This window comes from Macaca mulatta, chromosome 3, assembly GCF_049350105.2.
Source record: "Macaca mulatta isolate MMU2019108-1 chromosome 3, T2T-MMU8v2.0, whole genome shotgun sequence".
Taxonomy (NCBI): domain Eukaryota; kingdom Metazoa; phylum Chordata; class Mammalia; order Primates; family Cercopithecidae; genus Macaca; species Macaca mulatta.
In genome coordinates, this window is record NC_133408.1 from 180,291,888 (window position 1) to 180,319,555 (window position 27,668).

Here is a 27,668-nt window from a genome sequence, read left to right on the forward strand (position 1 = left end):
CTACAGTAAGCACACTCAGAAATGATTCCTAGATGGTTAAACATTTTACAATAGCATAAATTCTTTTTTTTTTTTTTTATGAGACAGAGTCTTGCTCTTTTGCCCAGGCTAGAGTGCAGTGGCATGATCTCGGCCCACACCTTTCTCCTGCCTCAGCCTGCCAGCCTGTAAGCTGGGACTACAGGTGCCCACCACTACGCCCGGCTAATTTTTTGTATTTTTAGTAGAGACGGGGTTTCGCCGTGTTAGCCAGGATGGTCTCGATCTCCTGACCTCGTGATCTGCCCGCCTTGACCTCCCAAAGTGCTGGGGTTACAGGCATGAATCACCGCGCCCGGCCCCAATAGTATAAATTCTTTCTTTCTTTTTTTTTTTTTATGAGGTGGAGTCTCCCACTCACTCTATTGCCCAGGCTGAAGTGCAATGGTGCGATCTCGGCTCATTGAAACTTCCACCTCCCAGGTTCAAGTGATTCTCCTGCCTCAGCCTCCCGAGTTGCTGGGATTACAGGCACGCACCACCACACCCAGCTTATTTTTGTATTTTTAGTAGAGACGGGGTTTCACCATGTTGGCCAGGCTGGTCTCAAACTCCTGACCTCGTGATCAGCCTGCCTCAGCCTCCCAACGTGCTGGGATTACAGGCATGAGCTACTATGCTCGGCCATAAATTCTTAATATAAATATTAATATCAAGGAAGTTATTTTTATAAGTGTGGAAAAAAGGTCACCTGAAGTCTTCCATGGGAGTGGCAGAATGGTTCTTAGTCACAAAAAATTCACAATAATGAAAACTCCTTAAAAATTCACAAAATAGGCCGGGCGCGGTGGCTCAAGCCTGTAATTCCAGCACTTTGGGAGGCCGAGACAGGTGGATCATGAGGTCAGGAGATCGAGACCATCCTGGCTAACACGGTGAAACCCCGTCTCTACTAAAAAATACAAAAAAAACTAGCCGGGTGAGGTGGCGGGCGCCTGTAGTCCCAGCTACTCGGGAGGCTGAGGCAGGAGAATGGCGTGGACCCGGGAGGCGGAGCTTGCAGTGAACTGAGATCCGGCCACTGCACTCCAGCCTGGGAGACAGAGCGAGACTCTGTCTCAAAAAAAAAAAAAAAAAAAAAAAAAAAATCACAAAATAATTATGCAGAACAACAAGCTTTCAAAACACAATTATGTTATGACCTTCCCCCGTTATCTGAGGGCATGAAGCAAGTTCAACCACAAGTGCATGGTGGCAGAAAATTGCTGGTGCCTTTTGCTGATCAGGCGGCTCAGCGTTAGTCTTGAACATTTTCAAGTATAGAATTGTTTGATGACCCCGGTTAGTTAAGGTTCCTCTTTCTCTCTCTCACACATTTCTCAAATTATCTATCCTCACGAATACCTGACAAGAGACCAATCGAAGAGTGAGTGAAAGAAAATCATTATTCTTTGACATTGGCACATTTCAAAACAGCTCATTACACAGAACAGCCAACTTTTTTTTTTAAATTGTTTTATTTGGGAAAAGTGCTTCTTACAAAAGGGCAGCTGCAAAATACAGAGACCTCTGCAACAATTATTTGTTTTTTCTTAAAGTGAAAGAATGAGCGGGATCCAAGGAATCAAAGCAGTAGATGGACACACCAGGAGCATCCCCGAGTTACTTTCAGGAAACAGAGCAACAAAACACAAAGGTAAAATTTCCAATCAAGGAATTCTTCCAACAACTTAACTTTAGCTAGTCTCAGGGATTCTCCCAAGCCCTCCCCTTCGGTGGAAAAGTATGACTTATCACTGCAAACCCATTACTCCACTACAATAAACACCTTAGAACAGAGTTTTGAACCACATCTGTCTACCTGAAAGCTCAGGGGTGGAATGAGGCAGATACTCACAAAAACAAACACTAAAAACCCGACAACAAAATGCCCCAAATGAGGACAAAGGTTTCTCAGAAAGTGCCTGTACTGGAAAGGCTAGATCGTAAAACATTAAATACAACTGTGTATCCAAGACCCAGTTTGTGTTAATATATGGGATAACCAGGTAGTTTTAACCTCTATGGCTAACCCCATTTCTCTATTTATATAGACAGAGCTAGCACTGCTATATTGACAACTACCAATATACTGCTTTGCCCTTTAAGATCTATCCGTCACACAAGGCTTAAACCACTAAACCAAGTTTTTCTACTAAGGCTAAGAATACTGCATCTATGCAGGGATGAGAAGCTTATCACACACCCACACTCACACACACCATGTCAGCCCTTGGGAGTCAACTTCCAACTCTGCATTGATGTTATGCCTCTCTATCTTTTATATGTATTCTTTCTCAATTTTCCTATCATGCAAAACAGTAGAAATCTCAACACATTCACCCCTGATTCTGGTTACCCAGTAGTATTACTTGTGTGCAATTAAACAAGAGACCAAAACCACAGAACAAGTGCACGTGGTAGGGATTACAGGGTAGGGAACAGATAAAAAAAAAAACACAGATGTGCAGATTTCACCAGAAACCTCAAGGATCCACATCCCATGTCTGGGGCAGAGGGCTATTGGCCAGCTTAGGTCCCTTCACCCATCACTCCTATTCTTGGACCCCAAAGCAGGGCCACTGCTTTTACTTTTGAACCTGGGGTCCTCAAAATGAGTGTGTGAAAAGTCCATAAACGCAATCTGGTTGAAAACAGATGACGCAACACACCTACACTAACTGTCTGACAGTTAAATTTGTGTTACAAAAAACTAACTTTAAGATTTATTTTTGTAACTTTTTTTCAACAGGGAAAACAACACACTCCTCAGGGAAAGGTGAGGGGTTGAGAAGACAGGCCCTGGGTAAAAATTCTTAGGACAGCACCTGGAGTTGAGAGGCCTGCCTAGGAGAGAACACAGGCCCTGCCGCACCACCACAGGGCACAGCTGCTGTCTGGGGTCAGCAGACCAGTTCACACGCCACGCAAGGTTGCTATAGATCCAAGTCATAAAAATCTTCCAGCTCATCATGAAACAAGTCCCACTCATCTTCAGAGTCTGTTAGGTCGTCGTCCCCACCTGCAGCCAAAAGCATAAGCAACATCTCGCCCAGCTCAAAGGTGACAACCTCTTCTTCATCGTTGTCAAAGGGGTTGCTGTTCTCTCTTTCCTCAATGAGTTCCCAGAAGTGGTTCCTTCGTTGGGCCTGTAAAAAACAAGGCCATGATAGGGATGGCACTGTCGAGCAGTATCTTCTATCCTGTTGTTTATAAGGCAAAACGTCCAGCACACCAGAGGGCATGACGAACCAGACTTCTTAGTTAGGGTTTCCATTTACCACTTCCTCCCCTATGGTTACTTGATGGAAATTGTTTAGGCTAGAACTTTAACACATTTTTTCCTTTCCTATCCCTCCCAGGCTTCTGAGGTTTGTTTCCTCCTTTAATACTCTACACTTTCGCTCCCAGATCTGAGCGTTAACCTTTTCCTTCCCCTACCCCAGTATGTGCAGGACTCAACTGATACCTTGGAATTTCCCCTCTTTTAAAAAAACAGTGAGAGTTACCCGGTATCTGCTTGATGTTCCCACTTTCTGTCTCTGTGGCTCCTCTCTACGGCCATCAGGGTACGCATGCTTGTAAAAACAGTTCCCTCCAAATGGGCAGCTCCCACGTCCTTCATCAAAATACCTGCACGCCTTGTTGCTGGAAAGGAAAATATCGCAACCCTTATTCACAGTGGATTTCAGGTCTGTATTTGACTATCATCCGGGGTTTCTTTAAACAGGTAGGGATAGAACCAGTATGTCAGCTTACAGCCCTCCCCAAGATGTGTTCTTACGAACATGTGTGTGCCAATGCAAGAAACACTAACTAGAAACCGATAACTCTGTTCAAGTCTATGCTGGTTAATAGCTCTAGTACAAGCAGATGCCATAGAGAGAAAATCTTCTAGAAAGCCAACACACAAGAACACAGGACAGCTATGACATGGATTCAGAATAACGTAGAACCCCACTCGTGGGGCCTTGTCAACAATAGAGACCTCTTTATAACACAGTCCCTTGGTATGGACCCCAAGGACTGTGTTATAGCAAGATACGTACTGGGTAAGTGTTATCAGGGTGACAAAATAAACTCTCCTGGGAAGTCAAAGAAGGGTAGGAAGGAGGTAGGAGTGTATAATGCAGCACCATTCTTTTCAAAGTGAACCCAAGCTCTGTTGGGCTCTTCGCTTGAGAAAAGGCTGCAGTGCTCATACCTCATTGCCTCCTTGTATTTCAGAATGAGTTTCTGCTTCTCTTCTTTCTCCTCCACCCAGTACTCACTTGGAATGACAAAGTTAGATGTGATCCGGCATTCTGGGCAGGACCTGGGAAACAATGAACAGGCTGCAATGCAAATTCCCCTTTCACAGGCCCACTCTTCAAGGACACACCCTGGTGTGTCGCCTCCAGACTTAAAGACTTAACTGAAAGGCATGTGGGCATTTCCTGAAAGGGTTCCACATACTGTCACACAACTGACCATTTCTTTCAAGCAAAACAACCTCCTTTATAAATCCAACTCAACGGCTAGCCAGTTCGTTTTTTTTTTAATATAACTTAGGTAAAAAACAAAAACAAAAGAAGACATTTCACACAGACTCCTTTTTCTTTCGTTTAAATAAATTTATTTCTTGTAGCTTTGCTCTGTTTAGATTATGTGGTTTTTGTTCAGTTATGAGAACAATCTTTAAAGGATGGTGGATTATTGGCTAGCTTAATGAATGGAATAGGAAAGTGGAAAATGTAAAACGTCAGGAAACATACATTCAGAGCTAGATCAGTTTGTTCACTGAGCCTAAACTGGCTAATAATCCATTAAACACAATCTCCTCAGAAAAAGCACGAAGATTCTACTAACTGATACACAAGGTTTCCTCATTCAAATAAAAGTAGGTAGATACACCAACTAACCTAGAAGCTAGCTGAAATACAAAGAAGAAATCCCCATTAGAATATCCCAGTTTCAAGATAAAATGCATGCATTTAAATGCGGTCCATCTGGTTGAAAGTTGGCACAAGTTACTAAATTCTTCCCCAAAAGAGAAAGCACAAATGAAGACTGGGGAGGAGTCTCACTTTATGATCTTGCTCTCAAATTGCTTAGCACTCCTCCACTTGCGAATGCACTTGAGACAGTAGGTGTGGTTGCAGTTGGAGAGGATCCCGAAGCGGCGCTCGCTGGGGTTGGCTTTCTCATAGACCACCTCCATGCAGATCCCACACACCATGTCCTTGCTGCGCTGCACAGCAAATGAGAGCTCCATGTCCTTCTCATGGGCCTCAATGCACGACTAGAGAAGGTGGAGAGAGAACAAGTGGAATCGAGTCATTGAATCCTGAAAAACTTGACCAACAGTTAATGATGCACGTTCAAAGAATCAAACAGTCAACTGAAAAAACAATGTTCCCAAGGTGACACAAAAATTAGCTTTGCTGACTAGTAAACACAGGTGTGGTGTTTTTTGGGTTTTTTGTTTGTTTGTTTGTTTTGCGGCGGTACTTAACAATACTAGAAAATCAAACTATGAAGACTCAACTTTGGGAATGGAAAAATTACCCAATTTTCTCTGCCCCAAACCTGGAGCTCAACTACATTAAAGACAGCTTCCCACAGTGTTTGTTATTTCTGGTTTCTACATGAGGTTAAGACCCTAGTTAAAACCTGTCAGAAAATAAGGGTGACAGGCACGTAACTCTCTTGTGCCTTTAAAGAAAAACATCTTCGAGATTTTTCAACTACTCAGCTTGACAGATTGATGAACACTTAGGTTAGGTTAGATTAGCCCACTTTGGGGCTATTATAAATAATGCTGCCAAGAACATTCATGTACCAATTTTTGTGTGGACATCATATTTTATAAAGTCCAAGGTTGGGTGGATCACACGAGGTCAGGAGTTTGAGACCATCCTGGCCAACATGGCAAAACCCCGTCTCTACTAAAAATACAAAAATTAGCTGGGCATGGTGGTGCACGCCTGTAGTCCCAGCTACTCGGGAGGCTGAGGCAGGAGAATGGCTTGAACCAGGGAGGCGGAGGCTGCAGTGAGCCGAGATTGTGCTGCTACACTCCAGCCTGGGCGACAAAGCAAGACTGTCTCAAACAAACAAACAAGGGGATCAAATTATGTCTACCTCATAACATGCCTCACCCCCTACAACCAAATTTAAACAGATGGAAATTTAAAAGAGATAGAAATGATTAGAAGCAAACTTTGCTCCAATAAATTTAAAGTTTGTAATAACACTGTCTTCTGAACCTACCCTGGCTCCCATACATTGCTGCTGGAAATGTAAAATCCTAAAGCCACTATGGAAAAGTATGGCAGTTTCTCAAAACATAAAGCATAGAGTTCCTATGTAACCCAGCAATTCCACTCCTAGGTATATATACCCAAGAGAACTGAAAACATATCTTCACAAAAAAATCTATGTACCAATATTCCTAGCAGCCTTATTCATAATAGCCAAAAACTGGAAATGACCTAAGTGTTCATCAACTCATGAATAGAAAAACAAATGTGGTCTAGTCATACAATGACAATAATTCAGCCATCAAAACTAAGAACAGATACACACAACCACACGGAGAACCTTGAAATCAGTATGTTAAGTGAAAGAAGCCAGTCACAACGGACCACATTACAGGATTCCATTTATACGAAATGTCCACAATAGGCCAATCCAGAGACAAAGCACATTCGTTATTGCCAGGAGCTGGAGGAAGGGTGGAACGAAGAGTGACTGCTAATGGGTGTAGGATGATCAAAGTATCCTAAAATTTGTAAAATGGCAATGATTGCACATCTCTGTAAATATTCTAAAAACCAATGAAATGTGCATTTTCAAAAGATTAAATATGTTCAGCGTGAATCTCAGAAACATTATTTTTTAAAAGAGAAAAAAAATGTTAGAAGTCCATAGTCTGAGGTTCTGGAAGTATGACCTCTTTTTCTCTTTTGCCTCAACCTCCCAAGTAGCTGGGACTACAGACACACGCCTCCATGCCCAGTTAATTTTGTTCACTGGACTTCTTGATAAAGCATCCAAGAAGCCCAAGGAAGGAAAACTTCCCTACTCACTGATAACCATTCAATTCATCAAATGTTTCTCTGAAATAAACCCACCATGCTGTGAAAAGGCAAATAATGATTATCACACCTAATAACACACACACACTCCCTAAAGACTTACTTTGATATGCTGTGATCTCTGGGCAGCATCCATCGGATGCAGGACCTGCAGCCCACACATGTCACAAGAATCTCCGTGGAGATACACACAGTTCTCCCCGTATCGGCACTCTCCCACTGCAGCATAGGGGCACAGCTGCTTCTTCGTCTCCACGGCGGTTTGCTCTTTCTCTGATTCTTCCTTGGTCACTGAGCCCTGCAGGGGTGCTTCAGTGCAGGAAGGTGCAGCTGAAAATGTGTAAGAGGGTGATAAAAGTCCAAACGATAAGGCAGATACATGAACTATAAGGGAACTGAGAATCTAACTTCAAAAAATGAAAATAAAACTGCAATTAAATACCAAAACAGTCTACTGAACTAATTTCTTCACTTGAAAGAAAGGAATGTTGGCCGGGCGCGGTGGCTCAAGCCTGTAATCCCAGCACTTTGGGAGGCCGAGACGGGTGGATCACGAGGTCAGGAGATCGAGACCATCCTGGCTAACATGGTGAAACTCCGTCTCTACTAAGAAATACAAAAAACTAGCCGGGCGAGGCGGCGGGCGCCTGTAGTCCCAGCTACTCGGGAGGCTGAGGCCGGAGAATGGCGTGAACCCGGGAGGCGGAGCTTGCAGTGAGCTGAGATCCGGCCACTGCACTCTAGCCTGGGCTACAGATTTATAACGCTGGTATTTCCAAGATTAGACTTGTAAAACAAAACAAAACAAAAAACACTGCTTCTTTATCTACGTCTTGGGTAATTGAAATTTAATTTCAAAAAGTACTCATTAAAGAGAGGATTCAGTTTTTCAAAACATTCTGAATTCATTTCACTGGGATTCAAAGTTTCCTTCACTCTATCTGTAAATCTTAGGTAATCCAAATTAAAGTACTGTACTAAGATTAAACTAAAAAAGGAATGGAATCAGAAAGGGGAAAGTTGTCAAAGCTAAGCAAATGGATGAACTGCTATCCAAGCCCTCTAACTCTTATTTTCTTCTTCAGAATACTTACTACGGCCACAGTAGGGTTGCCCAGGAACAAACTCAATAGCATTCACCCAGTCCTCTGAACCTGCTCCTACGGTTGCAAAGTTTGAATTTCTTGACTCAGCTTCGCCTGTATTCATTTCAACAAGTGGTCCAACTATCGATGAGAGACTTGAGGAAGCAGCAAGGGATGACTTTGTAGTTAGCTCTGTAGCAGTTGCTTCTTCCTGTTTCAATGGCTTGCTATGTTCATATCTAAGAAAAAAATCAAAAGTAAGCAGTTGGCCGGGCGTGGTGGCTCACGCCTATAATCCCAGCACTTTCACCAGAGGTCAGGAGTTCGAGACCAGCCTGGCCAATGTGGTGAAACCCCATCTCTACTAAAAATGCAAAAATTAGCTGGGTATGGTGGTGGGCAAACAAACAAAACAACTCTGGTTTAAAAGATAATTTTTTTAAAAAAATTATTATTTTTTTTTTTTTTTTTTGAGACGGAGTCTTGCTCTGTCACCCAGGCTGGAGTGCAGTGGCCGGATCTCAGCTCACTGCAAGCTCCTCCTCTCGGGTTCATGCCATTCTCCTGCCTCAGCCTCCCGAGTAGCTGGGACTACAGGCACCCGCCACTTCGCCCGGCTAGTTTTTTGTATATTTTAGTAGAGACGGGGTTTCACCATATTAGCCAGGATGGTCTCGATCTCCTGACCTCATGATCCGCCCGTCTCGGCCTCCCAAAGTGCTGGGATTACAGGCTTGAGCCACCACGCCCGGCCTAAAAAAATTATTTTTACACACTTTCTATCTTTTGTTTTCTTTGAGACAGGGTCTCGCTCTGTTACCCAGACTGGAGTGCAGTGGCACGATCCCAACTCACTGCATTCAACCTCCCTGGGCTCCCCAGCAGCCGGGACCACAGGTACACACCACCACACGCAGCTAATTTTTATTTTGTAAATACGGGGGTTTTTGCATTGGTCTCCTGGGTTCAAGTGATCTGCCCCGCCCAGCCTAGTATAAATGTGTAAGGAAGTTTAATCAATTTTTCTGTCTCTGCGAGAGAAGACGCCCTCTCTTTCCCCAGCTGGTTTACAACCCCCACCCCATTGCTTCTGTGGCCTTTAGTATTTTAAAGTATCAGATTCTTCAGCTGGTCCAAAAGTCAAAACTCCAAACAAGAAGTCAGCTAAGCCAGCCCAGGCACAGTAGTTCACACCTGTAATTCCCAGCACTTTGGGAGGCCAAGGCAGGCAGATCACTTGAGGGCAGGAGTTCGAGACCAGCCTGGCCAACATATTGAAACCCCATCTCTACTGAAAATACAAAATTTAGCCAGGCCTGGTGGCACATGCCTGTAATCCCATCTACTTGGGAGGCTGAGGAGGAAGGTGGAGGTTGTGACACTGTGCCACTACACTCTAGTCTGGGCGACATAGCAAGACTGTTTAAAAAAAAAAAAAAAGACCACTACACTCCAGTCTGGGCGACACAGCGAGACTGTCTTAAAAAAAAAAGAAAGAAGTCAACCAAGCCAATATCGCCCCTTTCCCCAGAGGGTGTCCAGAAACAAAGACTGGGAGTTCTAATGGCATTCTGGGAGAATACTAGGTATCTGCAATATGCAAAACAGTCCCAAAGAACAGTCCCAAAACAGCAACAAAGAACTGGCCTCACTAAACAACAGCACCATCATTACAAAACACTGATGCAGAAAATCCTCTGAACTGCTGTGGCTACGATGCTATCCTTCATTATCAATGATCTACTCCCTCTATGAAGAGGGAAATCCCTGGGCATTGAGCAAGTTACATAAAAGGATCCCAACACTAAGAGTAAGAAGTAGGTGGCCAGGCATGGTGGCTCATGCCTGTAATCCCAGCCCTTTGGGAGGTCAAGGCGGGTGGATGTCACCAGGTCAGGAGATCGAGACCATCCTGGCCAGCATGGTGAAACCCTGTCTTTACTAAAATACAAAAAAATTTAGCTGGGAATGGTGGTGGGCGCCTGTAGTCCCAGCTACTCAGGAGGCTGAGGTCGGGGAATCGCTTGAACCCAGGAAGCGGAGACTGAAATGAGCTGAGATCACACCACTGCACTCCAGCCTGGCGACAGAGTGAGACTCCGTCTCAAAAAAAAAAAAAAAAAAAAAGAGTAAGGAGTAGGTTTAAGTTCCTAGATATAATTTTAATAGGAAAACAAGATCACAGAGCAAGCCTCTCTTTAAGATTCCTTATTTAGCTAGTCCATAATCAATCTTTTAATAATCACCTATATCAGCTTGTAATCAACAATTATCACCAAACTTTCAAGTAGACTACTACTATAGTTTCTCTACATTCTTTCACTTTATGCTATGAGATCTAAACCCAGCTCAATTCTGGCTCATCCTTTAAAGAGTTTTAGAAAAGAGGCAGCTATGGCCGGGTGCGGTGGCTCACACCTGTAATCTCAGTACTTTGGGAGGCCAAGACAAGGGGATCACAAGGTCAGGAGGAGTCCATCCTGGCTAACACGGTGAAACGCCATCTCTACTAAAAATACAAAAAATTAGCTGGGCATGGAGGCGTGTGCCTGTAGTCCCAGCTACTCGGGAGGCTGAGGCAGGAGGATGGTGTGAACCCGGGAGGTGGAGCTTGCAGTGAGCTGAGATCGCGCCACAGCACTCCAGCCTGGGCAACAGAGCGAGACTCTGTCTCAAAAAAAAAAAAAAAAAAAAAAAAGAGGCAGCTACATCCTTATTAAAAAGAAAACTAAGAGGTCAGGAGGCCCAGTGGGTTCACACCTATGATCCCGGCATATTGGGAGGCAAGGGTGGGAGGATCAGTTGAGGCCAGGAGTTTGACACCAACCTGGGTGAGATAGGGAGACCCTGTCTCTACAAACAAAACAAAAAACTTAGCCAAAGGTGGTGGTTGCAGTGAGTCATGTTCACATCATCGCACTCTAACCTGGGCAAGGGAGCAAGACCCGATCTCAAAACAAAGAAAGAAACAAACAAAAAAAAACAATTAAGGTTCCTTTCAGCTTTTTTTTTTTTTTTTGAGACGGAGTTTCGCTCTTGTTGCCCAGGCTGGACCGCAATGGCACGATCTTGGCTCACCACAACATCCGCCTCACAGGTTTAAGTGATTCTCCTGCCTCAGCTTCCAAAGTAGCTGGGATTACAGGCATGCGCCACCATGCCTGGGTAATTTTGTATTTTTGGTAGAGACGCGGTTTTCCATGTTGGTCAGGCTGGTTTCGAACTACCCATCTCAGGTGATCCACTTGCCTCAGCCTCCCAAAGTGCTGGGATTAAAGGCGTGATCCACCATGCCCAGCCAACCCCCCCCGCCCTTTTTTAAGATGAAGTCTCATTCTGTTGCCTAGATCTAGATTCACTGCAAACTCCACCTTCCGGGGTTCAAGTGATTCTCCCACCTCAGCCTCCCAAATAGCTGGGATTCCTGGCACATGCCACCATACCCAGCTAATATTTGTACTTTCAGTAGAGACAGGGTTTAACCATGTTGGCTAGGCTGGTCTTGAAATCCTGACCTCAAGTGATCCAACCGCCTCAGCCTCCCAAAGTGCGCGGATTACAGGTGTGAGCCACCGTGCCTAGTCCCTTTCAACTTTTAAGTTGAGCCATTTGCATCTGCGTCAACATCAGAGGCTCACCAAAATAGGGAACCTACCTAATTTCTTCTGGTCTCAAAACTATTTGGGGCTGGCAAAGTTGCCTGAAAAAATAAGCTGGTTAATATGCAAAGCCTAGGGCTTAGCACAGATGTCTTCAATTTAACCTTCAATTTTTCCATTCACTCATCCACACAGTCCATTCAGATGAGCACTTCTTCTGAAATAGGGACCAAATGCTAATTAACTATAGCCTTCTGATTCTATCTCAAAGTCTATTCTCATCCCTCTGCTTGGGAGGTTGGATTCTTCACTCTCATCAATATTCAACTCCTCCTGCCCCAGTAACAGTTGGCAGTAACTCTCAAAAGACTGGAACCCAGTTCAAGGAACACAGCTCCCTTACAATTAGCCTCAATACCTGCAGAGACTGTACCACCACAAAGATTCCCCATTCATCACTGTAGGGTGAAGTTCTCACTACTTTTTCTGCCTTTTATAGTGGGACTGCAGAAGACATGTCTAGTGGAGAGGCCGGGCGCCGTAGCTCACGCCAACACTTTGGGAGGCCAAGGCAGGTGGATCACCTGAGGTCAGGAGTTCAAGACCAGCCTGGCTGACATAGCGAAACTATCTCTACTAAAAATGCAAAAATTAGCTGGGTGTGGTGGCGCATGCCTGTAATCCCAGCTACTCGGGAGGCTGAGGCAGGAGAATTGCTTGAACCAGGGAGTCGGAGGTTGCGGTGAGTCAAGATCATGCCACAGCACTCCAGCCTGGCGACAGAGTAAGACTCTGTATCAAAAAAAAAAAAAAAAAAAAAAAGACATACCTGGTGGAGAGTTTGAGAATAATGTCACTGTGTCATTTTCCCCCTTTTCAGCAATACTCTAATGACAAATTAGCAGAGGGCAAAATGAATAACAACTAAATAAAGTTTTCATGGGATCAACTTCTGAAATCCTACAGTCATTTGAAAAAGATCTTCTCTTCACCCCCATCTTGACTGGACTCTCTAATAAACAGATGTGGGATGACTTAATATTAATATCCCACCCCATCAATAATGTCAGGTTCTGAACTCTAATCATTTGAACCCAGTGACTCACACTAGATTTTCTGATAATGACAGTAGAATTGACTATGACACCAGGCGCGGTGGCTCATGCCTGTAATCCCAGTCCTTTGGGAGGCTGAAATGGGCGGATCACGAGGTCAGGAGATCGAGACCATCCTGGCTAACACGTTGAAACTCCACCTCTACCAAAACCACAAAAAATTAGACAGGCATGGTGGCGGGCGCCTGCAGTCCCAGTTACTCGGGAGGCTGAGGCAGGAGAATGGCATGAACCCAGGGGGCGGAGGTTGCAGTGAGTTGAGATCGCGCCACTGCACTCCAGCCTGGGCGACAGAGCCAGACCCATCTCAACAACAACAAAAAAACATTGACTATAACACTGTCAAGTCTTACCGAGGGTAGTGGTTTAAAGTATGTGCAAAACTCTTTGACATGTCTCCCTTCAAAAGTTGGAGCCCAATCCTCTCCCTTTACATGTGGGCTGGACTTAGTCCAGAATCAGTGGAAGTGACACTACATGACTCCCGACACTAGGTCATAAAAGGCATTGTGGTGTCTCCTTTGTTAAATTGTTTGCTCTAGGGAAAGCTAGCTGCCAAGCAGCAAGGACACTAAAGCATCCCTATGAAAAGGCCCATGTGGGCCAGGCATGGTGGCTCAGGCCTTAATCCCAGCACTTTGGGAGGCAGAGGCAGGCAGGCAGACTGCCTGAGCGCAAGTGTTGAGACCAGCCTGGCCAACAACATGGTAAAACCCCCTCTCTACTAAAAATACAAAAGTTAGTGGGGTGTGTGGGCCGGGCGTGATGGCTCATGCCTATAATCCCAGCACTCTGGGAGGCTGGTGTGGGCTGGTCAGGAGATTGAGACCATCCTTTCAACAAGGTGAAAACCCTGTCCCTACTAAAAATACAAAAATTAGCTGGGCGGGGCAGTGCATGCCTGTAATCCCAGCTACTCGGGAGGCTGAGGCAGGAGAATTGTTTGAACCTGGGAGGCAGAGGTTGCAGTGAGCTGAGATCGTGCCATTGCACTCCAGCCTGGGTGACAAGAGCAAGACTCTGTCTTAAACAAAACAAACCAAACAAACAAAAAACCAAACCAAACAAACAAAAAACAATCCTGGCTGGGCATCGTGGCTCATGCCTGTAATCCCAGCACTTTGGGAAGCCGAGGTGGGCAGATCACTTGAGGTCAGCAGTTTGAGACTAGCCTGGCCAACATGATGAAACCCTGTCACTACCAAAAATATAAAAAATTAGCCGGTCATGGTGGCACACAGCTGTAATCCCATCTACTCGGGAAACTGCGGCAGGAGAATTGCTTGAATCTGGGAGGCAGAGGTTGCAGTGAGCCCAGATCTTGCCACTGCACTCCAGCCTGGGCGACAGAGGAACGAGACTCTGTCTCACAAAAAAAAAAGAAAGAAAGAAAAAAAAAAAAATATATATATATATATATATATATATCCTGGAGTCCCCATCAAGTCTTCAGATGACTACTACCCTTGTTAAAATTTTGACTACCATCTCTTAAGAGTCTCTGAGCTAGAACCATCCAGCTAAGGCACTCAGAATCCACAACCCCAGAAACTGAGTTAATAAATGTTCACTGTTTTAAGTTACTCAATTTGGGGGTGGATCAGGTTCCGTGGCTCATGTCTGTAATCCCAACACTTTTCCCGAGGCCAAGGCAGGAAGATTGTTTGAGCCCAGGAATCTGAGACCAGCCCATGCAACATAGCGAGACCCCCATCTCTACAAAAAATTAAATTTGAGGGTTACTTGTTTAACATCCATAGATAATACACCTAAGACATTTCTGAACTAGGAAGACAGAAAAGCCCTACCCAATTTTCTTTTTAAGGTGGAGTCTCACTGTGTTGCCCAGGCTGGAGTGTAGTGGCAGGCTCTTGACTCACTGCAGCCTCCATCTCCCGGGTTCATGCAATTCTCCTGCTTCAGCCTCCGAAGTAGCTGGGATTACAGATGCACACCACCATGCCCAGCTAATTTTTCTATATTTTGTAGACACGAGGTCTCACTAGGTTACCCAGGCTGGTCTCAAACTTCCAAGCTCAAGCAATCCTCCTACCTCAGCCTGCCAAAGTGCTGGGATTATAGGCATGAGCCACTGCCCAGTCAAGAGTCATTTTCAAAGCATTATTTTTAATCAATGACATATAAAGCTATCAGAATTACGTCTTTTACATTTTTCCTCCAACCCACCCCTGAACAAATTTATAAACATTCTTACCTGCAGCGGTCTCCATAAATACAGTACCCTCGCTGAAAATACTTGCACACTACACTATATGGACTGTCAGAGAGGTCATGCGAGTAGCGACAGTTGTCTCCTTCCTTACAAACCCCATGCATAAAATACCTGTGAGACAAAGGACCACAAAACTAGATTAAAACCAATCCTTGAAAAGATTAAAACCAATTAGTATTCATGGCTAATATATTCAACCATCAAATACATAAACACACGAAATAAACACAAAGAAAGGGCCGGGCTCGCTGCCTCATGTCTGCAATCCCAGCACCTTTGGGAGGCTGAGGTGGACAGATCACGAGGTCAGGAGATCAAGACCATTCTGACTAACATGGTGAAACACTATCTCTACTAAAAATAAAAAAATTAGCCGGGCGTGGTGCAGGCGCCTATAATCCCAACTACTCGGGAGGCTGAGGCAGGGGAATCGCTTGAACCCGGGAGGCGGAGGTTGCAGTGAGCCAAGAGCCTGCCACTACACTCCAGCCTGGGCAACACAGTGAGACTCCACCTTAAAAAGAAAATTGGGTAGGGCTTTTCTGTCTTCCTAGTTCAGAAATGTCTACATGTATTATCTATGGATGTTAAACAAGTAACTCTCAAATTTAATTTTTTGTAGAGCTGGGGGTCTCGCTATGTTGCAGAGGCAGGTCTCAGATTCCTGGGCTTGAGATGGCGCCACTGAGCCACTGCACTCCAGCCTGGGCAACAGAGAGAGACTCCACCTCAAAAAGAGAGAAAAAGAAAAAAAAAAAGATAGTCTACGTCAAAGAATTTCTCCTCCAAACAAAACCCAATGAATATAAGTAGGTGTCTTGTTTTTAAATGACACCACCAAAAAAAAAAACCATCATCCAAATTCACCTTAATGTCACTACCCAAGTTGAGTTTGCCTTCGGTGAAAGCCTGGGCCATATATTATTTCTGAAGTTCCTTCCACCGTGCAGACTGACTCCATGAGAGACACTGTCCAGTAATAAAGACAAAATTTACTAGAATCCCCCTACTGCTGTGCCTCTTAGAAACCTAATAGTGGCCTCCAAGATAGAAAACAAACTGCCAAGTTACCCTGTAAGGGTACAAGAGAACCATACAGCACCCTCAGAGTATCTCTAGGCATCTTAACAACCTCTTTAGGAATTTCTATAAATTATAGATATGGCATTTAATCAATTCATCTGCAGTGACATTTCTTACTTTGATATTTAACTTTTAATGAGTGAGTACACTGTTTATCAAACTAGATTATAAATTCCTGATGGGTAAAGACTGGTTTATTCCCCCTATTATCTCCTACTATCTGTGCACATAATATGTACTTGTCAGATAAAGGTAGAAGGCTGGGCGCGGTGGCTCCCGCCCGTAATCCCAGCACTTTGGGAGGCCAAGGCAGGTGGATCACCTGAGGTTGGGAGTTCGAGACCAGCCTGACCAACATGGTGAAACCCGTTCCTACTAAAAATACAAAATTAGCTGAGCGTGGTGACACAAGCCTGTAATCCCAGCTACTCAGGAGCCTGAGAGGAGAATCACTTGAACCCAGGAGGCAGCGGCTGCAGCGAGCTGAGACTGCACTGAGCCAATATTGTACCACTGCACTCTAGCCTGGGCAACAAGAGCAAAACTCCATCTTAGATTAAAAAAAGACAGAGAGAGAAGAAAAAGAAAAAGGTAGAAGAGCCGGGGTGGTGGCTCATGCCTGTAATTCCAGCTACTCTGGAGGCTGAGGTGGGTGGATAGCTTGAGGCCAGGCCAGGAGTTCAAGGCCAGTCTGGGCAACACCCTATCATAAAACAAAAAAAAAGTAAATAGAATAAAAGGCTATATAGCCCGGTATGGTGGCTCACGCCTGTATTCCCAGCACTTTGGAAGGCTAAATTGGGCGGATCATCTGAGATTGGGAAATAAAAAAAAAAAAAAAAAAAGAAAGAAAAAAGAAAGAATAAAAGGCTGTAGGGTGGGCCCCGAGGCTCACACCTATAATCCCAGCACTTTGGGAGGCTGAGGCGGGTAGATCACCAGAGGTCAGGTGTTCAAAACCAGCCTGGCCAACATGGTGAAACCCTCTACCTACTAAAAATACAAAAATTAGGCCGGGCATGGTGGCTCACACCTGTAATCCCAGCACCTTGGGAGGCTGAGGGAAGTGGATCACGACGTCAGGAGATCGAGACCATCCTGGCTAACACTGTGAAACCCTGTCTCTACTAAAAATACAAAAAACCAAAAAATTAGCCAGGCATGGTGGCACGCACCTGTAGTCCCAGCTACTCGGGAGGCTGAGGCAGGAGAATTGCTTGAACCCGCGGTGGGTGGGGGGCCCAGAGGTTGCAGTGAGCCAAGATCATGCCACTGAGACTCCGTCTCAAAAAAAAAGAATAAAAGGCTGTAGAAGACAGCTAGATGTGATGGTGAATCACGGTACCAATAGCAAATTAATTTTTCTTTCCCAGCTGCATAACCTTTTAATACCATCTAAATATTTATTACTTATTTCCTCTCACAATCACTAGGTAGTTTCCAAGTAATAAATTTCACTATGGACATCACAGCACTCAGATAAAGAATTTCTAGAAGGATTTCCTTCTTTCTTTCTTCTTTCTTTTTTTTTTTTGAGATGAAGTCTCGCTCTGTCACCCAGGCGGGAGTGCAGTGGCACAGTCTTGGCTCACTGCAACCTCCGCCTCCTGGGATCAAGCAATTCTCCTACCTCAGCCTCCAGAATGGCTGCAATTACAGGCGCCCGCCACCACGCCCAGCTAATTTTTGTATTTTTAGTAGAGACGAGGTTTCATCATGTTGGCCAGGTTGATCTCGAACTCCTGACCTCAAGTGACCCGCCTGCCTTGGCCTCCCAAAGTGCTGGAATTATAGGCGTGAGCCACCATGCCCAGCCGATTTTTAAGTTATGTTAACCACATTTTTCAAAACTTTTGAGACCAGGTACGGTGGCTCATTCCTGTAATCCCAGGACTTCGGGAGGCCGAGGCGGGTGGATCACCTGAGGTCAGGAATTCAAGACCAGCCTGGGCAACATGGTGAAACCCCATCTCTACTAAACATAAAAATAATTAGCCGGGCGTGATGGCACGCACCTGTAATCCCAGCTCCTCAGGAGGCTGAGGCACCAGAATTGCTTGAACCCAGGAGGCAGAGGTTGTAGTGAGCCGAGATCATGCCACTGCACTCCAGCTTCGGCTACAGAGACTCTGTCTCAAAAAAAAGAACAACTTTCAAGACCGAGCATGGTGGTTCACACCTGTAATTCCAGCACTTTGGGAGGCCAAGGCGGGTGAAACACACTCGAGCTTAGGAGTTCAAGACCAGCCTAGGCAACAGGGTGAAACCCTGTCTCTACCAAAAATGCAAATATTAGCCGGGGTGGTGGCATGTGCCTGTAATTCCAGCTACTGGGGAGGTTCAGGCGGGAGGATTGCTTGATTGCTTGAGCCTGGGAGGTGGAGGCTGCAATGAGCCAAGACACTGCCATTGCACTCCAGCCTAGGGGACAGAGAGAAACCCTATCTCAAAAAATAAAAATCAAAAAACCTTCGATTTTTGTGTATTATTTCAACTACCAGAACACTCATCTACCATTACAGAAGCACTCTAATAAAGCGGGGTCTAAATTCAAATTACAACTTCTCTTTAAGTATTAACTGTTCTAACTGCACACACTCAAGGTAACTCAAGGTAGCAGATGCAATGAGCATATTTCTATTTCTTAGTATTCCTGTAATAAAAGATACGAAAAACAGCCTGGTGGTGGCAGCATAACACAGTTTCTGAAGAAAGGTATTCTTAGGTTTTACTTAAGCAGCAGAAGTAAAACACAATGAAAACCTCGGGAGAAACATCAGAAAAAATGTAACCAGTAAGAAAATACAGGTGATTCTGAGCAATTAAAAACATTCTAATCAAAACTAACTTAAGAGGATTACACCCTAAGTGAAGAAAACAGCTTTAGTCAAATTCCTAGATACAGGAGGGATGTGCTATAGGGAGAAATCAGCACAAACACTAAACCACACCTCTACCTGATTCTCTTTAGGGGACGTTTACCTAGAAAACATTGAAAATGTTTATTTATAATATAGTATACACGTCTGCACTCTCTTGAGCACCTAATATTGTGTCTCCCATTGCTGGCGTGCAATGTTTACTTACTGAATGACTGAACAAGGTCAAGTTCCAGAAAGACACACATGTGGCCGGGCATAATCCCAGCTACTCAGGAGGCTGAGGCAGAAGAATCGCTTGAACTCGGGAGGCAGAGGTTGCAGTGGGCCGAGATCTTGCCACTGCATTCCAGCCTGGGCAACGGAGCACGATTCCGTCCCAAAAAAAGAAAGAAAGAAAGAAAACAACCACTGCACTCCAGCCTGGGAAACAGAGCGAGATTCCGTCCCAAAAAAAAAAAAAAAGAAAGAAAACAACAAAGATACACATGTGTTCTATTAAGTACTTTGTCTTTAGTAATTTACAATTTTTTTTTTAAATGAAAGGAGAAGAATCTTACAAAGTTCCTGTTAAAGTGGGTAATTCTAAGTATGGCTTTATCAACATCATTCAAGCATTTACTGAGTATCTGCTCTATGCCAGGAACTGAGGAAAGTCCTGCAGATAAAATAGGGCCCTGCTCTTCTCAGAGAGCTCAAAGTGTACAATACAGATCATAGGCCGGGGGCAGTGGCTCACGCCTGTAATCCCAGCACTTTGGGAGGTCAAGGGGGGGGCAGATCACCTGAGGTCGGGAGTTCAAGACCAGCCTGACCAACATGGAGAAAGCCCTCTACTAAAAACACAAAATTAGCCGGGTGTGGTGGTGCATGCCTGTAATCCCAGCTACTGAGGCATCTGTAATCCCAGAGACTGAGGCAGGAGAATCAATAAAACCTGGGAGGCAGGGGTTGTGGTGAGTAGAGAGCACACCTTTGCACACCAACCTGGGCAACAAGAGGGGGACTGTCTCAAAAAAAAAAAAAAAAAAGCTCATAGTTGACATTCCTCTATCCAAATGAGAATATAGTTTTTACTAAGAGATCATGTTGGTACCTAGAACAACCGAAAACAATGTCAAACACTAAAATCCCAGACCTATCAAGTAATCTGCACAACAACAACAAAAGTCTCAAGCAAAAGCTATACAAAAAAACCCCAAAAACTGGTAAATCTAAGGTCTTTTTTTTTTTTTTCGCAGAGTTTCACTTTCGCCCAGGCTGGAGTGAAGTGGTGTGATCTCGGGTCACCGCAACCTCCGCCTCCTGGGTTCAAGCAACTCCCTGCCTCCGCCTCCCGAGTAGCTGAGATTACAGGGGCCTGATACCACGCCCGGCTAACGTTTTTTGTATTTTTAGTAGAGACCGGGTTTCACCATCCTGGCCAGGCTGGTCTTGAACTTCTCACTTCGTGATCTACCTGCCTTGGCCTCCCAAAGTGCTGGGATTACTAGTGTGAGCCACCGTTCCCGGCCTAATTTTCATATTCTTAGTAGAGACAGGATTTCACCCTGTTGGCCAGACTGGTCTCAAACTCCTGACCTCAGGAGATCCGCCTCTGCCTCTCCAAATGCAGGGATTACAGGCGTGAGCCACCGCCGACCTAGCCACCCGGACAGGCCGGCTTCAATTTTAAAAAGACGTAACTAGCACATATAAATCAACTGTAGCATTGTAAAAGGGAAACAGATACTCAAATAATTTGCTCCATGAGTAGAAACTTTAAAATCATCATTCCTTGCAATATTCCATTTTTACAATCCACCGATGAATAAGACAAGTGATCTAAAATTGCGTTTCTGCTTTCTACATCCCATTATGTAAAATAATTAAGCTTATTTTTCACACCTCAAATGTATCATATCAAAGGCTGAGAGAGCTTCAAAGGTCGCCAGGATAAATGTATCCCAGCAAAGACTGGGAAGGTTTCAAATTTCACCCTTAATACTACAAGTTCTTATTAGGAATCATTTTTACATACTTGCATTTAAATTACACCACCTAGGTGAAAACCGGCATTTCAGCTGATTTATTCAACTGATAGAAAATGAAAAGCTTACAGTCGCTACTGATCACTATTTAAAAACTGGAATATAAAAAACGTACAATTAAATGCCCTCTTCTGCGTAGAGCTAGTTTTTTTTACAAGCGTACACATCCATACAACCGCCATCCCTTAATTTTTCTAATATTTAAGTCTCGCATATCAAACCAAAACCAAACCTCTCTCTTCCGGGAGCGAAGAGCCCTTTCACGCCCTTCAGAAGATGCGTAAATTTCAAAAGAGGAACACAGTGCTGGGGGAGGGTAATAATCTGCAGCTCAAAAACCCACGGGTGGAGAAGACGACCCCGGCCCCCGAACGCCTGCTTCTAAGACAAAGCTCGCACCGCCAACCTCGACAAACAAACAAAGAAGAAATACAAAAGCTTCTTCTCACAGTTGGGCGGAGGATGGGGGGCGGAGGGACCGAGGGACGTGGAAAGACGTTACAAACGGATGGCACGGAGGAAGAAGAGGGCCGGGAGCCAGGCAAGCTCGCTGGGGCCCTCGGCGGGGTATCTAGGCCCGGAGAGGATCGCTGGGAGACCGGCTGGAAGAGCCCACCTCCCGAGCCCCGGGAGCCGGAGGCAGCGGCGGGGGCATCCTTCCAGCGGCAGGGGAGGAGCCAGCCCACCTCTCTCCGATGCACTCGCAGCCAGCTCAGGCAGCGCTCAGGGAAGGGTAAGCGGCGGTGCAGTCCCGCGGCTCCGCAGCAATCGCGCACCGCCAGGCCTCCGCGGACAGCGCTGAGGTCTCCGCGGCCCAGCGGGGGTTGACGCAGTGACTGGGGGAACGCGGCGGCGGCGGCGGCGGCCGCGAGGGCTGCAGAGGTCGAGACAACGCCGGTCCCCGCCCTCCCGCGCCTCACGCCGCCGGCCGGCCGCTCTCCCTCCTCCCGCGCCGCAGGCTCGGCCCGCGGCCCCCTCCCCGCGGCCGGCGCTCCGCCGCGCAACGTCCTACCTGCAGGTGACCTGTTTAGTCCAGCCGCCGCCGCTGCCGTCGCTGCCGCCGCCCCCTCCGCCCGCCCCCAGGGACGGGGCGGTGACTGTGGGGATCGGGGTGGGGGAGGCTGCTGCCGCCGCCGCCGCTGCCGCTCCTGCTCCTGATGTTGTGGCTGTTGTTCCGGGAGCTGCAGCCTCCGCCATTACTGTTTATCCCACACAGCAAAGGCCCCGGAACTTCCGGGATCACATAGTTCCGGTCCGGCTGCGGGGAGAGGACGGCGAGGCCAGGAGAGGGGAGGGGAAGGACACTGAGGCACCCGCTCCGTCCCCGCCTGCTATGCGTCGCTTCTCTGAGCGCTCTCGCCACTTCAACTGCGGACCCGGAGCGTGCGCGCCCGCGGCCCGCCCACGGCGCCGCTGATTGGTGGAGGGGACTTCTCCTCCGGGAAAGGGGCGGGGCTAGCGGGGGGTCTGTACAGGTGTGTCCTGGGCTCGAAACCCCAGCGACGAAAGTCCGCAGTTAGCGGCTTGCTTCCTGGCAGAGGCTGATATAGTGGAGCGGGGGCTGGGGCCACTAGGAACCCGCAGTCGGAAGACCTGGGTTTGAATCTGCACTTTCCCAATTCTCTAGTAAGATTTGAGCTAGGTACCTGTTCTGAGCCTCAGTTTCAGCCTCTCTCAAATCAAGATGACAGCAGACCCACATATGGTTGCTGTGAGGATTACATGATGTCTTTAGAAATCACTGAACTTAGTGCCTGGTACATGGTAAACAGTTAATAAAGGTTATATCATTCCTGGTATCAGAGATGTGATCTTGGCCAAGTATTTTGGCTGAGCAATGGGCTGTTCCCCTTATCTCCCGGCTTCCCTTTCTAAGCTATGTGTGTCTTCCAGCAAATTATCCTACCTCTTGGTGCTCCTGCTTTCTCCTCTGTAAAAATGACAATAATAATAATAATAATAATAATAATAATAATAATAACAGTCCAGGCGCGGTGGCTCACGCCTGTAATCCCAGCACTTTGGGAGGCCAATGTGGGTGGATCACCTGAGGTCATGAGTTGGAGATCAGCCTGGCCAACATGGTAAAACCCCTGTCTTTACTAAAAATACAAAAATTAGCCGGGTATAGTGGCTAGTCCCAGTTACTCAGGAGGCTGAGGCAAGATAATTCCTTGAACCCGGGAGGCAAAGGTTGCAGTGAGCTGAGATTGCGCCACACTGCACTCCAGCTTGGCGGCAGAGTGAAACTCCATCTCAAAATAATAGTAATAATAGATAATAGTACCTACTCTAGAGATGGCTGTGAAAATTAAATGAGAGTCTGTTTAAAAACCTTTGCGGCCGGGCGCGGTGGCTCAAGCCTGTAATCCCAGCACTTTGGGAGGCCGAGGCGGGTGGATCACGAGGTCAGGAGATCGAGACCATCCTGGCTAACATGGTGAAACCCCGTCTCTACTAAAAATACAAAAAACTAGCCGGGCGTGGTGGCGGGCGCCTGTAGTCCCAGCTACTCGGAGGCTGAGGCGGGAGAATGGCGTGAACCCGGGAGGTAGAGCTTGCAGTGAGCCGAGATCGCGCCACTGCACTCCAGCCTGGGCGACAGAGCGAGACTCCGTCTCAAAAAAAAAAAAAAAAAAAAAAAAAAAAAAAAACAAAAAAAAAAACCTTTGCATTGGCTGCGCGCAGCGGCTCACGCCTGTAATCTCAACATTTCGGTAGGCCGAGGGGGGCGGATCACGAGGTCAGGAGATTGAGACCATCCTGGCTAACACGGTGAAACCCCGTCTCTACTAAAAAATACAAAAATATTAGCCGGGCGTGGTGGCAGGCGCCTGTAGTCCCAGCTACACGGGAGGCTGAGGCAGGAGAATGGCGTGAACCCAGGAGGTGGAGCTTGCAGTGAGCCAAGATTGGGCCACTGCACTCCAGCCTGGGCGACAGAGCAAGACTCCGTCTCAAAAAAAACAACAACCCTTTGCGTTGTGCTTTTCACACTGCAGTGAATATAAAATGAGTAACAAAATATGTCTGGAATATCCTGGCTTTTTTTTAAATGCATCTTTAAAATTGTATATATTTAAGGTGTAAAACATTGTTTTAATATACACGTACATAATGAAGTGATTACTACAGTCAAGCAGATTTAGCATATCACCTCACATGAATATTTTGTGTATGTGTTTGTGGTAAAAACCCAAGCTCTACTCTTAGCAATTTTCCAGTATACAATACGATATTATCTATTAACAATAATCATAGTCTTCATGTGGTACATTAGATATCTAGACTTATTCATCCTACGCAGCTGCAACTTTGTCCCCTTTGACCTAGATGTCCCCACTCCCCACTCCGCTCCTGGTAAACCACTGTTCTACTCTGTTTCTATGTATTCAACTTTTTCACATCTTCACATATAAGTGAGATAATGTAGTATTGTTCTTTGTGTCTGGCTTATTTCGTTTAGCATAATGTCCTGCAGGTTTATCCATGTTATGGCAAATAAAGGCTACCATACAGGTAGTAACCTTCAGAGACACAATAGGTGGTAAATGTTTCTTTCAGACTTTCAAAGTTGTCAGACTCTCAGTTAATATCTCCTAGATCTGGGGAAGGGAGCAGCCAAAGAAGTCTCTTGTAAATACAGCCTTCTATTTTATGGCTTAGAAATAAGGCATATCCTAACTTCTAAGGATTACTTCTTTGTTTTGTTTTGTTTTGTTTTGTTTTTGAGACGGAGTCTCGCTCTGTCACCAGGCTGGAGTGCAATGGTGCAATCTCGGCTCACTGCAACCTCTGCCTCCCGGGTTTAAGCAATTCTCCTGCCTCAGCCTCCCAAGTAGCTAGGACTACAGATGCGTGCCACCACACCCAGCTAATTTTTTGTATTTTTAGTAGAGACAGGGTTTCACCACGTTGGCCAGGATGGTCTGGATCTCTTGACTTCATGATCCTCGCCAACCCCCCCGCCTAGGCCTCTCAAAGTGCTGGGATGACAGACGTGAGCCACTGCGCCCAGCCTGGGTTACTTCTAAAACTATGAAAAGTTAAGTGTACTTAACTTTTAATTTTGTTTAGAGATGGGGTCTCACTATATATTGGCCAGGCTGGTCTCCAGCACCTGGGCTCAAGTGATGCTCCTGCCTTGGCCTCCCTAAGTGCTGGGATTAGAGGCATGAGCTACCACTCCAGGCCTTAGAGCGTATTTAATTATTTTTCCCCATAAGGCCTACTGTCCACTAAGATGCAACATATTAAACTCTGAGCTTCCATAGGCAGTTTTTCATAAGCCCTTAAGTTCGACTTTTCTGTAGTCTCTACTTTGAGAAAGTGAAAATCAGCCTATTGATCATCAGACCACAATGCGCCCAACGCAGGCAAACAAAGAAGGTGGCAAAAACAACAGAAAAGAATGCATCTCCCAAGGCCACACCACAGCAAGATAACTAATAATTCCCTTGAAGGAAACCAAAATATTTCACTTCACCTCAAAATATATACTTCTGGCCAGGTGTAGTGGCTCATGCCTGTAATCCCAGCACTTTGGAATGCAGAGGTGGGCGGATCGTGTGAAGTCAGGAGTTCGAGACCAGCCTGGGCAACATAGCGAAATCCCCGTGTCTACTAAAAATACAAAAATTAGCTGGGCTTGATGGCGGGCGTCTGTAATCCCAGCTCAGGAGGCTGAGGCAGGATAATCTCTTGAACCTGGGAGGCGGAGGTTGCAGTGAGCCGAGATCACACCACTGCACTCCAGCCTCGGCAACAGAGTAAGACTCCATCTCAAAAATAAATAAATTAGTTAATTAAACTTATTTGACATATTTTATTATTTCATAATAAAAAAGAAAAAGAAGATACCTCTTCAGAAGGGTTGGAAATACAAGAATAGAAGGAAAGCTGTCTTTCATGGGAAAGACGTGCATCTGTAGAGAAAATCTGCCCTGAGGCAGCCAGGATTTCTTTGGAGCCCTCCCTTCCCCAGATGTAGAAACATTAGCTGAGAGCCTGACAACTTTTAAAGCCTGAAGGAATATTTACTACCTATTTTGTCTCTGAAGGCTGCTACCTGTGTGGTTTCAATGACCTAACAGACCACTGTGGCTAGCCAGGCTTCAGCTTCTCTCCATCCCATAACTGCTGGCCACCATATGATTTACCCTTATATCCTGTTTTGGGGTATGTTCCCCATTCTTTCAGTAACATCAAGATGGAATATAACCTTCCCTTCCCCGTTGAGGGGCTGGGATCATCACTCTCTTATTCTCCCTGTGCGCATTAATAACTTTGTATGCCTTTTCACCAATTAATCTGCCAGGGTTTTTGTTTGTTTGTTTGTTTTGAGACAGGGTCTTGCTCTGTCGTGCAGGATTAAGTGCAGTAGTGCAATCTCGGCTCACTGCAATCCCCCCACCTCTCGGGCTCAAGCGATCCTCCTGCCTCAGTCTTCCGTGTAGCTGAGACCACAGGTACACACCCCTATGTCCAGCCAATTTTTGTATTTTTGGTAGAGACAGGGTTTCGCCATGATGTCCTAGCTGGTCTCGAACTCCTGGGCTCAAGCAATCTTCTCGTCTTGGCCTCCCAAAGTTCTAGGACTACAGCCTCTCGGAGGACTGGGATCTTTGCAGAGATATATCCCAAGTGACTAGAATAGTGTCTGGCATATAGTAGGTGCTCAATCTCTGATGTTATCAAAATTACCCAGCAATAAATACTATGCCTTGGCTCACCATTCATACCAAACAAAAGTAACAACGTGTTGTATTAAAAGGAAACAAAATAAACAAAAGCCATCTCTCCTTTAGTGTGCGGGGGTAAACATGAAGCAAAAGGGCAATTCATGCATTTATTTCCTACCAAACTATTTATTAGGGACCCTACTGTGCCCAGCACTACATAGCCAGGTGTTTTTTGTTGCTGTTGTCGTGTATATGTATGTGTTTGTGTGTGTTTGTGGGATGGAATCTCGCTCTGTCGCCCAGGCTGGAGTGCAGTGGTGTGATATCAGCTCACAGCAACATTTGCCTCCTGGGTTCAAGCGGTTCTCCTGCCTCAGCCTCCCGAGTAGCTGGGACTATAGGAGCCCACCACCATGCCCAGCTAATTTTTGTATTTTTAGTAGAGATGGGGTTTCACTACGTTGGTAAAGATGGTCTGGAACTCCTGACCTCAAGTGATTGGTCCACCTCCTCCTCCCAAAGTGCTGGGATCACAGGCATGAGCCACCATGTCCGGCCTGTGTTTTTGTTTGTTTTTAATAGAAACCAGGCTGGTCTTATCCCCCTTCCCTTCCCACGCCTTGGCCTCCCAAAGTGCTAGGATGATAGCCTTGAGCCACCATGCCTGGCCTAGGTTCTTAATTGTAGGCGGAGTAAAGCCTTGGTGTGATGTGAAGGTACCCAGAACTTTCTCCGATTACTAATGCCTTCTCAGATGCCAAAGTCCAGAGGGGGATGCCTGTATGCTGGGAAGGACTCCAGTAGGAGCAGAAGATCTTTGCCTCATCCATCTCCACTGACTGGGGTTAAGGCCAGTAAAGGAACAC

General features: G+C 45.9%; 1 protein-coding gene and 1 long non-coding RNA gene across 16 annotated transcripts; both read right to left on the minus strand.

The window, feature by feature from the left end:
* Positions 1-1,560: 1,560 nt before the first annotated feature.
* MKRN1 (makorin ring finger protein 1) lies at positions 1,561-22,491 on the minus strand. Of its 15 annotated transcripts, XM_077997564.1 has the most exons (12): positions 21,808-22,036; positions 21,354-21,527; positions 19,300-19,445; positions 17,388-17,496; positions 15,997-16,098; positions 15,112-15,240; positions 8,192-8,421; positions 7,201-7,427; positions 5,085-5,299; positions 4,223-4,333; positions 3,528-3,666; positions 1,561-3,167 (listed from the first exon to the last, which is right to left on the minus strand). In XM_077997564.1, exons 6-12 carry the CDS (start codon positions 15,231-15,233, stop codon positions 2,955-2,957), a joined length of 1,257 nt encoding a protein of 418 aa, XP_077853690.1. In that variant the 5' UTR covers positions 15,234-15,240; positions 15,997-16,098; positions 17,388-17,496; positions 19,300-19,445; positions 21,354-21,527; positions 21,808-22,036; the 3' UTR covers positions 1,561-2,954. The 15 variants fall into 15 exon arrangements, with proteins under 15 accessions (XP_077853690.1, XP_077853685.1, XP_077853689.1 ...); XM_077997559.1 differs by lacking the exon at positions 15,997-16,098; XM_077997563.1 differs by lacking the exons at positions 19,300-19,445; positions 21,354-21,527; positions 21,808-22,036 and adding an exon at positions 22,134-22,491.
* An 874-nt stretch (positions 22,492-23,365) lies between these two features.
* On the minus strand, positions 23,366-23,907 carry LOC144339991 (uncharacterized). The gene is made up of 2 exons (XR_013415647.1): positions 23,789-23,907; positions 23,366-23,456 (listed from the first exon to the last, which is right to left on the minus strand). It is a non-coding gene; the product is annotated as an uncharacterized LOC144339991 (long non-coding RNA).
* Between the last annotated feature and the right edge of the window lie 3,761 nt (positions 23,908-27,668).

What these genes read in the sequence shown, in the direction of transcription:
- MKRN1 (XM_015135050.3), bottom strand. Translation starts at nt 22,318, where the DNA reads ATGGCGGAGGCTGCAGCTCCCGGAACAACAGCCACAACATCAGGAGCA. An exon ending in ATTTATGGAGACCGCTGCAG is followed by an intron (nt 8,422 to 15,111) that starts GTAAGAATGTTT and finishes TTTTTTTCTTAG; the next exon opens with ATATGAACATAGCAAGCCAT. An exon ending in AGAGATCACAGCATATCAAA is followed by an intron (nt 5,300 to 7,200) that starts GTAAGTCTTTAG and finishes CACCTTCTCTAG; the next exon opens with TCGTGCATTGAGGCCCATGA.